Source organism: Pocillopora damicornis, chromosome 1 (genome assembly GCF_964200805.1).
Source record: "Pocillopora damicornis chromosome 1, jaPocDami1.2, whole genome shotgun sequence".
NCBI classification, from domain to species: Eukaryota; Metazoa; Cnidaria; class Anthozoa; order Scleractinia; family Pocilloporidae; genus Pocillopora; species Pocillopora damicornis.
Genome location: NC_142670.1, coordinates 29,569,683 through 29,586,781, shown reverse-complemented (window position 1 = coordinate 29,586,781; position 17,099 = coordinate 29,569,683). Strand labels below are relative to the sequence as shown.

The 17,099-nt window shown below is 37.4% G+C and overlaps 1 protein-coding gene and 1 pseudogene across 5 annotated transcripts in view; one reads left to right on the top strand and one right to left on the bottom strand.

Moving 5' to 3' along the window:
- LOC149053183 (uncharacterized) overlaps positions 1-17,099 on the bottom strand; it is a 35,260-nt gene that overhangs the window by 3,785 nt on the left and 14,376 nt on the right. For 2 of the 5 annotated variants that reach the window (XM_089189229.1, XM_089189249.1), the window contains one exon: positions 16,738-16,821. In XM_089189229.1, the coding sequence (XP_089045355.1) occupies positions 16,759-16,821 (63 nt within the window). In that variant the 3' untranslated portion in view covers positions 16,738-16,758. Of the gene's footprint in view, positions 1-11,495; positions 11,609-12,152; positions 12,250-12,432; positions 12,563-13,109; positions 13,206-16,737; positions 16,822-17,099 lie in introns of those variants that run through there. The other 3 variants (XR_016181583.1, XR_016181586.1, XM_089189246.1) reach the window with 3 other exon arrangements.
- On the top strand, positions 10,581-12,508 carry LOC149053186 (uncharacterized; annotated as a pseudogene).

Below are 17,099 nucleotides of genomic sequence, written 5' to 3'. Positions count from 1 at the left end.
TGGGAAACACGATCATCAGTTACAGCAATCGAGGAACGGACTTCACCCAATTTGGAGCAAACTACAAGTAGTGCGAAAGATGTTTTTGATAATTTGCATACGAAATAGACAGTGGCAGTTTTAAGGACTCCACCATACCTTAACGCCGTAGATAGTGTAATAACTGCAAGCGAAAGCAACATAAAGCTGTACTTTTTTCATCATAGTAGACGAGAAAGACATAGTTTGCAATGAGAAGAGGTCATATATCGATACAATATTTATGGAAGCTTTGGAGTGGCTGGAGAATGCGAGAGTACGTATGATCAACTTCCTTAGGTGCTCAGCCTCGCGAGTACATAACCGAACTTCATTGGTCAACTCAGATGTTTACCTTGCCACGGAAAACATATATTTACGATATCGCATCACTTTGACCTTAAAACTTGTCTTTGAAGTTTTCGAAGAGAAGGAAGAAATTGTCATTCAGCTGAGCCACTTGTTTGACCATTAATTAATATGCACAAAGTCTCATTAAAGAACAAAGCACAAATTTCTTGCGCTTCTTTTTCCTTCATTGCAATTACCCGGTCGTTTCAATCATTGAGAATCATGAAGCTTTTCGACAAGTCAGTTTTTGGAATTTTATGAACCAAGAAGCCAAGAATTTTAAGAAATTACTCTCTGAATTCTATAACCGGAAATCAGATACCGGAACTTCGAGATAAGAAATAGTCTCTACTACGTAAATTTTAATTATCATAACGTGCTTGTAGTGAATGTAATATCAATCAAATACAGATATGTCTACTAGTTTTCGTTGATTAATTATTACAGACCTAGTTTGCTTTTGGAAAAACCAAATATTAGAGAAATAAAACCTCAAAATCTTACAACGCAACTGTGAAAGATTATTCAGAGTTAATTGTTTTCCGATTGATTTTTTGCGATAAGTGATAGATGATTGAACAATACGATCCTATTATTACTCCGGCTTTCCAAAGCAAACGCCCGAGTTGAAATTCCGGCTTCGTTTTTTTCTTCGTTCGGTCGCAAATCGCAGTCAAGTCCTCATCAAGTATGCGCAACCTTTTTACACAGCATGGTGTAATGGCGGACGAACAGGAGCTTTCGCGGCGCAAAATCAGCACAGACACTGTGTATAAGACGCTCAAAACGCATACAAAATATGCACACATCGTTCACGGTAGACCCACACCAAAAGATGTCGCCCGTTTTCCAAACGTATCGGTCCATGAACCTTATGAGAGATCTCTTTATGAACGAACATTTATGAGTGAACTTTTCATCGAAAACATGCTATATCAACTGAGCTATCTAATGTTAATCGAGAGAGGCATAGACGCAAATCTCATCGTATACGTAGACGCGATCGTGAACCAAGCAGAATAGCAATGCGAAGTTTGAAAAGGTTAAGGAACAAGAGCAGAAAGGTTAGAGAATTTGTCTCTCATGTATCTCCATGTCATCTACATTGTAATGTTATGTTAATGCTAAAAAACTATTTAATGAAGACATTTAAGTTTAACTGTCGCGAAAGAATTCGTCAATGTATAAGAAAAATAAAATATCGTGCCCGTCGATGTTTAACATTGTTTTCTTGTAATAAACTGATGTTTTCTTGCAGGAATGAGGCTAAAGTAGCAAATTATTGCAACTATAAATTAAGTAGAGACATAGAAAGAAATCCTGGCCCTCCAACATATGTTGACCCTAACAAAACAATAGTAGCTCCATATAGTCAAGGTAACGAGTTAGTTTTTGGACAGAATGCAGGACAGTAATGTGTTGCAACGAGTTTTTGTTCTTTGATTTGCAATAGCACAAGAGGAATGAGCTCTGCAAATGATCTCATAAAAATAACTAATATTGGAAATCATCTTTATAATATAATATTACTTATAATACTAATATAATATCACTTTTAATAATAATTTAATATTACTTATAATACTAATATAATATCACTTTTAATAATAATATAATATTACTTATAATAATAATATATTACTTATAATAATAATATATTACTTATAATAATATAATATTACTTATAATAATATATTACTTATAATAATATAATATTACTTATATTAATAATATAATATTACTTACAATAATATATTACTTATATAGAGCCGATATCAATATTGCAATTTTCATCAGCGCTTAAAAAAATAATATTTCAAAATTACCTAGACTCCTTTAATCATAAAAAACTGCATAAAACCTCCTAAAAACGAGATTAAAAAGCACATAAAATCACAAAAAAGCTTCTGAAGTAAAAATGTCTTGAGTGTCTTTTTAAAAGATGCTACTGAAGGGCTACACCTTATCGCATGAGGCAATGAATTCCACAATTGAGGAGCAGCAGCAGCAGCAGCAAAAGATCGATCTTCTAACGTTGTTAAAGTCTTGAATTTCACAGGGTTTAGTAGCAGTCCATCACAATCGGAGCGTAACTTGTATTTACATGCTTTTTCAAGACTAATAAGTTCATAGAGATAAAAAGGTGCTAAGCCATTGATAGCCTTATACGTCAGCAATAACATCCTAAAGTCTATTCGGAATTTAACCGGAAGCCAGTGCAGATTATACAGCAACGGTCTTACGTGGCAGTATTTAGATTCCTGGAAAATTAACCTAACGGCAGCATTTTGGACCTTCTGTAACTTATTAAGATGGTAGGCTGGTAGGCAACAGTCTACACTACTTGAGACAAACGCGTGAATGAGCGTCTTAGTGGATCGCCTAGAGAGACATTTCCTAATTCATCTTATATTAAACATGTTATAAGAAGCATTGGAACAAGTGTTATTAACATGAGAATTCATTGAAAGAGTCGAGTCTAACCATGTCCCTAAGTTCTTAACTGCCTCTTTTGCCCTAATTACACAATCTCCAATTAAAATATGCTCAATGTTAACCTGGGCTAGTAGTTGCTTGGTAACAATCATTACGAATTCTGTTTTATCGTCACTGAGAAGTACTTTATTATTGGTCATCCAATTACGTATATTATCCACACAGTGCTGAATAGCAGTGACAGTCTCAAATTGCCCAGTGTTTATGTTTGGACTGAAAGACAGCGTAGAAGTGAACCGTGGGAAGGTGCACCAGGGCAATACAGAATATTGTTTGCTACATGTTCATGTAAAGTAGTTGACAGAAAGGAAAGAAAAAAATTGATAATTAATCATAGAAAAAAAAGACAATACTATAAGGCAATGGAGCCACCAAAGAAAATATATTCTTGGAGAGAAAACAATTTAGGGATATGAAAAATAAACAGGATATACAGAAAAAACTGTCCCAAGAATACAAAACAATGGATACTGGATAATCAGTATCTTCAGGATGCACTAGTCTTGAATGCATTGAATATCGCCCTCTGTTCGTGAAACAGTTCTAAATCTATTTAATAACTCTGTGAATGGTTGGTCACCCTTTTGTTTCATATTTTTAGTCTTATTTTCTTATTTTTAGGGAAGATGATGTGGAAGTACAAGAGCACAACCTGCGCTTATCCACGAATTTTATGAGAAGCTCGTGTACAATGTGCAAGCTTTAGAAACACAAGGCAAATTGAAAGACGTGACGGGAAATGCAAGGAGTAAGCTCGACAAACTAAATGGTGTAAAAGCAGATCTAGCCATAGAACAAATAGACTGGCAGGATTTGGACTTCCCACGATTGATAAAAGCTTTGAAAAAATTGGAAAGAAATCGACCCTATTGTGAGCAGCACGGGTAATGCAGGGAAGCAAGGTGCAAAATTCAGCGATCGCGAAAGAACATGATCACAGAGCTGTGAATTGCAACGAGTTTGTGACAGTTGGAGACCGCAGGAAGCAACTAGGTCTGGAACAATTGTGTTTCAATTGTACAGGAAGTCGACACCGCGCTGCCGAGTGTAAATGCCGTTCTGGCTGCCAGATCTGCCGCCGAAGACATTATACGTCGATCGGCGACAAACCTACATCGTGAGACCAGCTGATGACCACAACGAGCGTAAAGAGAAAAGGTGTATCCTATCGTCACAGTTGACGTGAACGGTGTTAAGTGTCGAGCATTGTTGGATACGAGAGCTGGAAGTTTCTACGCTTCATCAACGCTTCTGGATTGTTTACATTTGCGTCCTATCCGTCAACAATTCAAGCGCATTGAAATGATGTGTGTTACTTCAAACAAAGCGATAGACATTTATGACCTACAAATTCGAAGCGTTGATGGCAAATTCACCTTAGAAGCCGAAGTAAAAAAAGTCGACCGTAAAGAGTTGACATTGAAAAATGCTCAGATATCGTAGCGCAGTTTTCTCATTTGAAGGACGTAACAACAAATGATAACGACGAGAAGGCGATGTTGCCCGTTCATCTGATCCTTTGAACAAACGATTATACTAGGATCAAAACAGGGGCCAGACCAAGAGTTGGGCGCTCGGGAGAACCAGTGACAGAAGATACGAAGTTCGACTGGACCGGATCTGGATCTTGCCACCCGGAACGGAGTTGGATCTTAGCAACATGTTCTCAACTCAGACCTCCGCAATCGATTATGAAGAATTGTGCAAGTTAGACATTTTGGGGCTAAAGGACAATCCAAGTGGAGTCCAGGAAACCGTTTACGAAGAGTCCAAAGAGCAACTAACCAAGAGTCTAGAAGGCTGGTAAGAGACGAGGCTGCCCTGGAAATGGAATCATCCTCCCCTACCGACCAATCAAACAGGAAGTTTAAAACGTCTCCAAAATCTGGTGCGGAAGTTAGAGATGCAAGGCGAGCTTGAGAGGTACAACGACATTATCCAGAATCAACTGAGTCAAGGGACCGTAGAAGGCGCCGACGAGGTGGTCAAGGACGAAAGGGATGATACATTCCTCAAAACGCGGTCGTGCGTCAGAATGCAGAATCTACAAAAATGTGCATTGTCTATGATGCTTCTGGAAGAGCATATGCAAGTGTCCCCTCACGTAACGAGTGTCTCGAAATCGGCCCTCCACTACAGAACCAGCTTTGGAACGTGCAGATACGAAATAGGTTCTATCCCGTGGTAATAGCTGGCGATTTGAAACAAGCATTTTTGCAAATTTGCGTTCGAGGAGAAGACCGAGATGCCCCACGCTTTCATTGATTAAAAGATCTGGCAAGCAAACAAGTAGAAACCTTACGATTCACTCGAGTACTCTTTGGTTTAGCACCGTCTCCATTCCTCTTGGCCGCGGTTATCAAACAACATCTACAGCGATACAAAATAGTACTCAGAACTAGTAGAGGAAATAGAGCACAGCATGTACGTAGACGTTTAATCAGTGGCGGGGAGACAACAAAACAAGCGTAAGAAATCAGGATGACAGGCGACTTTCAAGCCGCACTAGTGGCACTCCAACAATCGGGAGTTAGAAGTTGAAACTGCCACTTCAGATGAAGAAAGTCAGAGTTACGCCAAACAGGAACTGGGAACCAGAAAGGACGAATCAAAACTGCTGCAGGTCCCCTGGGACAAAGAAAAAGACGATATTCGAGTCAGCTTCTCGACTTCAACCGCTGAGCTTTTGAATAAACGCCCTTTATGTTACGTTGAAGACGATATACAGTTACCCGTGCCTACCCCTTACTCGTGGCTATTTCTTCGATCAAACCAGCTACAAAAACTGGACCCACCCCATGTAAGGGAATTCCATCAGCGCAGAAGAGCTAAATATCTGCGAAGGTGCAAGCAAGCTTTGTGGACCAGGTGAACTACCGAATATTTTAAGAGGATTGAGAGAACGACACCGGATGAAACACAAGGGTCAAACGACGCGTTTGGCCAAAGGAGAGGTGGTCATCACTGATCAAGGAACGAAATCGCAATAAGCGGAAAATTAGAATCGTGGAAGATCTGATTTCGGGACGAAACTTCGAGCGCGGAAACTTCGAGCGCGGAAAGGAACACTCGGACGGGCGGTACAACACCTTTACCCGTTGGAGCTGTCCTACGATCGGGAGAATGTACAAGCTCCTCCGCAACTCGACCCCGAAGCCCCGACATTCAGGCCCAGGCGGGATTGCAGCGCTAGCCGCTCGCTATCGCATTCAAGACGCGAACATCAATACTGATTAGAGATATTTAAGAACACTGAACTGATTTACTGAACCAACTTTCCGTTTCGCTCACTGAATTTCAAAATTTTATCGAGTGTGCCATTCTAGTGTTTTTTCTCCTTTGGAAAGAAAACAGGGTAGTGTGTGAGAGATTATTCAACGTTAATTAATTTCCGGTTGTCTTTTGGCAACAAGTAACGGATGATTGAACAATAGGTTCATATCATATATTGAAAATGACAGAGCGAGAAGGTGAGACGAGAAGCGTGAGAGATGGAGAGAGGGGGAAAGAGAGAGATAAAGTTGATTTTATAAAATAAAACGTGAAGTTTCAGATCATAGCAGACTCTTTAGTTTCATTTCCGACACAACTAAACATATCCATTCTGAGGATTAAGTAAGTCACTAAGAGAGTTAAGAGTCACTTCGTTTCTTAAAGCTTTTATGGATGAACTTCTAAACATTCATATCAATTGATATTAAATTGATATGGCCAGCTCAGGAATACTTCACTTAAGCAACATCAAGACAAGACTTCGACACATGTTCCTTTTCATGGAGAAAGGATTTTGTCAATTTCAAGTCTACATAAGCCATGATCTTTATTAGGAAGCACTAGATAAGTTATGATAAATGGATTGTCTTAAGGGAGACTAGGATAACTTTTTCTGAAATTAAACTGAGTTCAACTCCCCTCTTTAATGTGGCAGCCCGTGATAAATTGGCGGATGCAAAAGTACATTTCGACACTTCAATCCATGTGCTTTCAAGATAGCAAGAAGATGGAAAACTATAAAAGCAAACCTACAAAGAATTGTAAAAGTTGTGAACAAAAGTTAGCTTGCCTGAAGTGAATTATATTTTCAAGAACTGATTCAATTTAAAACTTTCGTTTGACAGGAGATTGAGGCTGACTGAAAGTAGGGTCTAAATTTCAGACGTGACGCCACACAATATTTAGTTGATGGGTGAGAAAGTTGAGAAAATCCAACCGATTACGCTAAAATGACACCTGCAGCAAAATTGAAATGCACAAAAAATGTAGGTTGTCGACTATACGTTACACAATAAATTTTTTTTTACAAAGACAAACGTTGTTGTTCCAGTCTGAATAGAGTATTTTCACTCTCATAGTCAGTTTGATTTTGTGTCAACTTTAATTCACAGTTTTAGGGTGGTCGGCTCGCTTAATAGACGAATTTGTGTAAATCGATCATCGGGAAAGGCTGTATAAATTTGTGTTTCAGTGTGTAGGTTTTATCTCGCATTTACTCCCTTGTGAGACTGAAAGCAAGTTGTCTCCTGCTTCTGAAAAATTTAGGTAGAATTATAATTTTTTGGGAGGAGACGGTATATTTGTTAACAAAAGAAGTGATTTGTTTGCGATCATTTGCGTTCGCTTCAAAATGATGGTTTACCTGTTGAATGTTCCTTGCGTCTCCACTTACGAAAATTAGGTTTCAGTAGTTCATTAAAAGAGCTCTAAAATGTTAAATTTCATTACTTGCCATTTCAGTAGAAGCCCAAAAAGTCAAACACATTAAGACAGAGAAAAAGAAATAAAATTAACGTGCACATGTTTCATCGTTTTCACTTTCCTTTATCAAACCTGCAAGCGAAGCAGTTTCCCCAGACCGATCAAAGTCAAACACCTGAAGTTCCCGACATACCTGGTACCTAGTGGTCGCAACACCTTTAATCAATAACTATCGTAGACGTCTCTAATATCCTTGGAAGTGAACAGATTGTTAATTTGCAAGAAAATTGTTTCGAACAACAACGATCAGGTATAGAAGTTATACAGTCGACTCCCCAGAACTCGAACCAATGCTTCCTTAAGGGAAACATGTAGTTTTAAGGTCCACTTGTGCGATTGAGCAACTTCACAGAACCCGCGCACGTGGCTACCAGAAAATAATCAAGTGTCAGTCATACACTGTTCGATGGCAAATCAGGAGTTGATATTCTTCATAAAGCAATTGAAAAACGCACTTTGGTTGCTTAGAGCGAAAAGATATGCGACAAGTCCTTCGAACAAGACAAACAATAATAAACACAGTGACCGGGATGGTTTTCTCTATCGTACTCGAACTGAAAAGTTAGTCGTGTTTTACGAAGCAGAATTTTGTATTCACCACTCTAATGGGATGTGCTTTCAGTTTCCTGACAAGCTGCGTCCAAAGTCGGACCAGCAAGTTAGTGCCAAACGTAAACGCTATAGGCAACGACGAAAACGTCGATACGCAACAAAATGAAAGCAAGAACTGCATCCGTACTCAAGGCAGCGTTTGTTTCAGTGGTTCAAATGTACAAATACATATTCGCGATTCCAGTATTTTCCTGATCGACGATAATAATGAGATTGATTTCCGCCAGCCAAGGAAATCTAGGAGGATTTCGATTGTGTCACAGTAAAAATTTAATCAGTCCCCCCTGAGGGTCTGACGTATTCTTGTGACCCTCCCTTACTGGCAGTCAGTTTTCTGTAATTCCCATTTATACTCTGTTGGCGACGACAGATCCCCCCTCCATTCCCACCCTGAAAACCATGTGCCCCTCCCAAAATCCTCCGACCACCCCACCCCTCACCTTCACCGGCGATAATTAATGAATGATTCCTTAAGATTAATGTCGTAATTATAAAGAGTTAACTAGTTTTCAGAACAATTTGCTGAACGTTATTTAATTACTATGCAAAATTGTTTTTGAATTTTCCTTCTGAGTTTTTTTACTAAACAAAAAAATGAATAGGCTATTTTAGTCATTAACGTGTGATGGATCAAGAATATTTTATTTGTGGGCTTTGTAAATGGTGTTTTAATGCAAAATTTTGGAGAAATACAGAATTCAATTTTTTTAGTGGAATTATTTTTAAAAGAGGCATTCGTGTTTATAGGACAAACATAAATAGGCCGATTCAATCATTAGATTATGTCGAATCAACACTTTTAACATTTTGAGGCCTTTGTCAATATTTCATTGACGCATTGTTGACAATATACAGAATTTATTAATTTTTTGATTTTTCAGTCAAAACTATAAGGCTGATCCAGTCATTAGCTTATGCTAAATTAAAAATCTTCCCTCTTTGTTGGCTTTGAAAATAAGATTTTATTACTCACAAAATTGATGAAAAAGAGAACTCAAATATTGATGGTTAAGTGTAATCAATACGACTCATATATGTTTATACCTCCCAACCAACAAGGCGACCTAAGTCCCTTAGCTCACGCTGAAGCAAAAATTTACAAATTTGTGGCCTTTGTAAATATTCCATAACTTACAATATTGACATTTCATAGAATCCAACTGGACGTTTGTGGAATTTTCTTTACGAGAGAAATATATGTTTATAAGTGTAAACAGCGGGGCCAATTTAATCATTACCTGATGTTAAATAAAAGTCTTAAATATTTTGTGGCTTCTGTACATAATCAGAAAATCCCAAGAATCAATTTTCAAACCAAGGTAACTAATGTTCCATGGACATTTTCCAATGGTCTTCCGCAGGGAACTTTGTTTAAGCAAGCTCCTCTCAGTTAAAGAGGGAGACTGTGCAAAAAAGTGCACGGGTGAGAGGCCGAAGGAGGAGGTTTAATTCCTGGTAATGGGCTATTGGGAATGGGGTCGACCTTTCACGACTGGATTGATTACATTTAGGTCGCTTTTTAAATAAAGTTTTTAAAATGAGGTCACACAATTTCGGGATTTTTGAAGAAAATTCTGGTAAGTAGGAGTTTAAAAATGGCCTATATTAAGAAAAAGCTTTATAAGGTGGCTAGATGCATAAACAAAAAATTGACTGAATTAGGATCACGAAAATTAAATTTGCCCAAAAGTGACTAAGATAAGGTCTATAATTAACCAAAGAATAGACTAAAATTGGGTAGGTGTTCTGAGAAGCCAGCTGCATCATAACCAGCCAAAATTGACCAAAGTACCCCCTCCTCCTCCCCTGCATGAAAGGAAATTAAAGTGATTTTAACCTCAAAACGGAAGCAAAATCTTCAAACTAAAGACCTAATAATATCATAAGTTCGTTTTAAAGGATCAAATATTGGTGTCCAAGAAAGACTGGATGTAAACGCTCTCATGAAATGTAATTTAATCCACGATGTTTGCCTTAAATTTGGTTCTTCTTTAAAGTTTTACAGTAAACGTCTTTTAAAAGTAACAGTGTGCCAACATAATTAACCTGACGGTTTGATCGAATCACAATCACAGAACAAGGATGCAAAATTACTTACTTGCAGACAATTTTCAGCTCAATGAAAGTGATTGAGTTGTAAGCGATTTGCCAGTCTTATTAAAAGTGTGTAAAACAATGGGTCAAATGGGCCAAATGCAGAAAATTATCACCAATACCATTATAAAAATTTTTCCCATTTTCACTTTCGATTCAAATAACTCTACCGTTGATCACTTTTGTTACCAGTTCCCCTGTGCAATTAAGGTAAATCCAAAAATAACCCTGTGACGTCAATCGTTCGCAGAAAAATGGCGGCGGGTTTCCGACCTAACTCACCAGCACAAATCGGTAAATATTCAATCCGTTTTGACAATTCCAAATTTGAAACCCTGGTAATTGGTGATCACAACATCGTGAATGAAAACTGTTCTGGAAATTCGACACCTTCTCAAGAATCCTCACCAATCCGTGATGACGGCAAGTCGTCGGTTACGAAGGGAAAGCGGGTCAACACGACTTTGAACAATCTTTCAAGTTACAATAAAGAAGATATCGTTTCTGGGAAACGGGATAACCAGTTACAGCAATCGAGGAAAGGATTTCACCCAATTTGGAGCAAACTAGAAGTGGTGCATAAGATGTTTTTAATAGTTTGCGTACGAGTTAGACAGTGGCAGTTTTGAGAACTTCACCCTGCATTGTCCCTGCGGATAGTGTGGTAATGGCAAGCAAGAGCAATACAGAGCTGTACTTTTTCATCCCAGTCGAAAAGAAAGACATAGTTTGCAATGAGAAGATGTCATATACCGATCCAATAGTGATGGAAGCTTTGGAGCCGGTTGTATATTGTTATTTTGACCGTTCGCGGTTGTTTTGACCGAACGCACAATGTCACTTGCAGGGTTTGAATAAATTATTTCTGCACTTGATGCGAGCGCTTTGCTTCTGCATAATTATGATAAGCTATCTCGTATTTTGTCATGTATATTATGAATACGTAATCACATGATTTTCTCGTGCAATTTGGAATAAATAAGCACTTGTAGATTTTTTAAAAGACCACAAAATGCAATTTTGTTAGTCTGTGGAAAAATATTAGAGAAATAAGGCTTCAAAATTTTACAATGTAACTGAACACATTAAATCTGAGAATTACGTAAACTTCAGAGTCATTTCGTTTCTTAAAGCTTTTGTGGAAGAGCTTCTAATATGTAATATCAATCGTGTAAAGTGGATAAATGAAAACATGGAGGAATTACCAAAATATGCGATTGATATGACCAGCTCAGGAGTACTTCACTCAAGCAACATCCAGACAAGACTTCGACACACGTTCCTATCAACAGAGAAAGGATTTGTGAATTTCAAGTCCACCTAACAGTAGTTACTTGCATTTCATGGCGATAACGACACAGAGTTTACCTTTCATTGGACTCATCTCAAATTGCCAGAGTGCAATGAAATATCTTTACCAAAGTCAAGTGTCATCCTCAAACTCAGGACAAACCTCTACGCGACAGAGGGAAATGGCAAGAATTTGAATACGCTTTGGGGAGGTTAAGTTTCAAATACAAACTCTATTCTGAGAGTCAATGTTTTCTCTTGATAGAAGATGGTGTGCGGTTAACGTATCAAAAACAATTAGAAAAATCGAAAAAGTTGGCAAAAACTGCTGTAAACATCATAAACAATAGTGATCTCAATGAAGCGTTGCGAAATGTTTTAAGAGTTCTTGCAAATGCTTCGACAAGCATATTTCGACGCCAGCCCAAGAGGAAACTAGGCAAAGCGTTTAAATGCTTGGAGAAAGCAAAGGAAAGTACAGTGAAGCTGAAAGACGTGAATTTAACCATAACTAAGTTTGCTCTAGCTATTCTCACCTACTGTAACATGGAATTTGCCCAAATGAAATCCAAAGACTGTATCTGAACAGCGGCACAAAGGTTCCTTGGCCTTTCCTTAGAGAAGTTCAGAGATCTATCGAGTGAAAATTTGTATTCGGCAAGACAGTGCTTTGCGCTAATCTGTCTGGCAAGTTTAGCCCTACCTTTGACACATTTGCATGTATGTAGCTTACTGCTGAATGTGGTTTGAACTTATAATGCAAAACTTGTTTCTTTCCAACTTGGAGAAGGCTTTTTTTTTCATTTCCACTAATTGGTTTTCTCTTTCCTTTTCTTGCAAATGGTCTCAATTACATCAATAACTTGGAAAGTCATACCTTAACAACCTCATGGTTAACTCCCAAGGTCTGATTGTCAATTCTTCCTTCTAGCTGCTACACATTTCCCTGTATATAAGTCACGAGTGTTTGGTGTTAGATCAAGACTACTAACTCCTACCTGATAAGTTTGAGTATTCTCATTACATGTTGGCTAGATAATGTGTGGATGCTATAGAGAGAAGTTATATGTTAATCACCTATGGGAGTTTAAGAGTCAACAGCCTAAGGTATTATATTGTGCTGGTTAAAATCTGCATAGAAGCATTGAAACTGCATATCATTTCACTGCTGACATCAAAATGTTAGCATGTAACTATAATCTTCGTCAGTATTCAGTTCCCACATTAAATTAAAGGAAACTCTATCGTTATTACTTTTGAAAGCAGCGTTTTTTAAATAAAATGCTGTGTCATTTCTGAACTTTCATGCAAGTGTCAGCAAATTTTGGGAAGCGATAAGAGATGTAGAATCAGCTTTGTAATAAAGAATTTAAATAAATGTACTTTAACATATTTGTTTCGAAATAATTTTTTTCTGTGACGTCAGTTCAGGAGCAAATCATTTGAAATCTTGCAAAGACAATTTAAAATTTTTTCTTGCCTTCAAGGTATACCTCTTACAGTCTCAAGGTGTTAGGTTTAAGTTGACCAGGTCCCCATGCTGCGTTCCTCTGAAGTTACCAATCATTCGGCTCCAGTGTTTCACTCCACTGAGAATTATAAATGGTATAATGAGTTTAAACCCTTTCACTCCCATGAGTGACAAAGACATAATTTCTCCTTACAGTATCAATACAATACTAAACAACAAGCAAATTAGAATAGCAAAAACTATTACATAAAGATCATCACTTTTATCACACATCATATTCTCAAAACAAACTTTGTACGAAATGTGAACAATTATGATATTTATTACAAAGATGTTGGGAATGAAAGTTTAAGAAACTGTTAAGAAAGTCTGACAAACATTTGAAAATTAATATTGTAATGGTTTGGCATGCAATTCAGGGAGGAGTAGCAGTTTTCTCCTGTAATGACATCATAACCAGTACCATTTCCTCAGCTGCGATTGGTGCATTAGCTGCTTTATTTTTCACCAATTATTTTATAGAAGTGTGATTGGACAGTGTAATCCGACAGTTGGCTGCTATCGGACAGTTGAAGCAGCCAATCATACTATATCTGCTCAGTTAAATTCACTAATCACATAATTGTTTACAATAACCATAGCAACAACTATTTACTCAACCAAAGTGGGGAGCTTCCAAAATCGAGGATTTTTTTAGCTTAGACAATGTCTCTATTGAAAATATTTTCTTTGAAATTAATCATAGTTATGATTAATTGGTAACAGGACTTTGTGCTGTCCAATTTGGTCTTTAATCATACCCAAGGTACATTCACCTGACTCCTGCTTTGTAGTCATCCAATTTTGGAAATTACTTGTCCTATTACCACTATTAATCCTGAGGGATAATCATCAGCAGCAAGGGTCAAGCTTCTGCAGTGCAGGTAGCTCGCAGTGCTTGGTTAATGTTTTCCTTTGGGCTCTAGGCTTTCTGCAGAAATCTATTCAATAATTTTCCTTTGAAATTTGCCTTAATTTGCCTTTGCCTTTATGTTTTCAAATATTCACGTTCCTCTACAGCTTTAATTCTCATTTGCAATTGCGAATAAAAAATATATTTATTTTATGAATGGAAAAAAGAATGGCTTGTGAAGAAAGGGATAACTTTCACAACACAAAATGTATTTTGTTCGCCCTGTGCAAAGTCAACTAAGTTTTATTAGCATTCATTTGACCTTAACTAAGCATTTGGTTTTATTTTCTCATAAAAAAGAATGTGTTCAATTCGTGTATGAGCAAATACTATAGCCTTAAAGAAATGAAAAAAAAAAGATTTGTTTTAATCAAGTCAGGCATGCCATTAAGTACCAGTAGCCAGCTGACCAGTATGTAAGAGTTGGCTCTCAGGCATTGAGAATGTGCATGTTTGATTAAAAAAAAATAAAAAATTCCTAGTTGTGTGCTTGCCTTGACAATCTGACCTCTATAACCTCTAAATACTAGGTGAAATAAGATGTATTTGAACACTTTTAGTGACACAAGATCAAACCTTGACCATGTGCCTTTGCAAACCATTTACAACTTCTTGTTTGCTTTTACACATTTTCTTTTTTTACTCTGATTATCAGGAGTGGTCTAAATAGGCTACAGAAATGATAGAAAACTCATCTACATGTACATCTAATTTATCACTCATTCTATTACCAGTTGCCTAACATGAGTTTTAAGCCTCAGATTAGAGATTAAAAAATGTTTGAAACAACAGTAGAGCTGATCCATGTTTTATAGCCATAGAGAAACGAGAAAACACTCCTCCAAATTCAGCTTTAGCTTTGATAGGACCTTGATAGGAAAGTCACTGTTTTATACCCTAACCTTCGCATCAGGGGTGGGAAGGTTTCCCTTTTCTCCTCTCCACCTCTTCCCCCTTCCCTTCGTTGTTTTTAAATTGCTTTTTGGTATCATTTGCCCTTATATAGCACAAGCAAATCCCTCCCAGCCTACTGTGAAATAAAAAAATCCCCAATTAACTGAGGCCACTTAATTCCATAACCCTCTTTGCCAAAAGAGATGGTAATTTTGAAAGCAAATGCACTCTAGAACTAAGACCCACTGGGTTTCAAACAACTTTACCCAAATGTCCTATTTAAGGTGACAATATCCCTGCAATTGTTAATTACCTTTATTGAAAATACTTGTTTCCTTAAACAGTGTAAGAAGCAGGTATCCCTGAGGCGCTCCTATAAACAATCGTTCGCAGGAAAATGGTGTTAGGTTTCCGACCTAACTCACCGCCACAAATCGGTAAATATTCAATCAGTTTTGACAATTCCAAACTTGAAGTCCTGGTTATTGGTGATAACAACACCGAGAATGACTACGGTTCTGGAAATTCGACACCTTCTCAAGAATTTTCACAATCTGTGATAACGGCGAGTCGCCGTTTACGAAGGGAATGCATGTCAACACGACTCTGAACAATCTTTCAAGAGACAATGATGAAAATACCGTTTCTGGAAAACGAGATCACCAGTTACAGCAATCGAGGAACGGATTTCACCCTATTTGGAGCAAACCACATGTAGTGTGAAATATGCTTTTGATAATTTGCATACGAAATAGACAGAGGCAGTTTTATGGACTCTACCATGCATTGACGTCGCGGATAGTGAACTGATGGCAAGCAAAAGCAACATAGAGCTGTACTTTTTCATCATAGTAGAAAAGAAAGACGATGAGAAGAGGTCATATACCATACAGTAGTGATGGAAGTTTTGGAGTGCCTGGAGAAATCGCGAGTACGTATGATCAACTTCCTTTCGTGCTCGGACTCGCAAGTATCTAACAGAACCGTACTGGACAACTCAGATCTGTACGCTGCACGGAAATTAGGTATTTTTGATATCACATCACTTTGACCTTAAAACTTGTCCTTGAAGTTTTCGAAGAGAAAGAAGAAATTGTTATTCAGCTGAGCCACTTATTTGACCCAAATACACAAAATCTCATTAGTATACGAACAAACAAGAAATAACACATTTCTTGCACTTCATTATTCCTTCATTGCCATAACTAAGTCGCTTCAATCATTGAGAACCTTGAAGCTTTTCTACAATTCATGTTTTGGAACTTTAGGTACCAAAATCCCCGGGATTTTAAGAAACTACTTTCTGACTTCCATAACCAGAAATCAGATACCGGAAGTCCTGGATCAGAGAAAGTCTCTCGTATGTAAGTTATTATGATCATAATGTGCTTGTAGTAGATGTAATATCAACCAAATATAAATGTGTCGGCTAGTTGTTGTCGTTAATTATTACAGAACTAATTCGCGTTTGGAAAAACCGAATATTAGCGAAATAAGGCTTCAAAATCTCACAATGTAAATAAACGCATTAATTCTGAGAATTAACTAAGCTTAAGAGTCACTTCGTTTCTAAAAGCTTTTATAGATGAAATTCTTTACTTTAAGATCAGTTGTATAAAGTGGACATATGAAAACATGAAGGAATTACCAAAATATGCAATTGATATGACCAACTCATGAATACTTCACTCGAGCAAAATCCAGACAAGACTTCGACACACGTTCCTTTCAATAGAGAAATGATTTTGTGAATTTCAAGTCTGCAGTTTATTGCATTTTATGGAAATAATGACACAGAGGTTACCTTTCATTAGACTCATTCCAATTAGCTCCCCTCACTGACAAAGAGCAATGAAATATCTTTACATCCACAGAAGGCTTTCCTTTCCTTTAATAAAAAAAATAGTGAAAATAGTTAATTTGCCAAGCTTTGCCAGCAATGCTAAAATCGGTGACCGCGAAAGGTCACATAACTGCATTTTAACGGACTTTGAAAAGCTCTTTTATCGCTCTCAATCATTTGCCCAGACAAATTTTTACAGTTATATTGAGAACATCTTTTCGCAATTCTACCACCAAAAGCTTAATCCATTTGAAGGTTTAGCACATGCTGAAAATGAACTTTACTCACAAAGTACTTTTACTGAACAGAAATGTATGCTTACG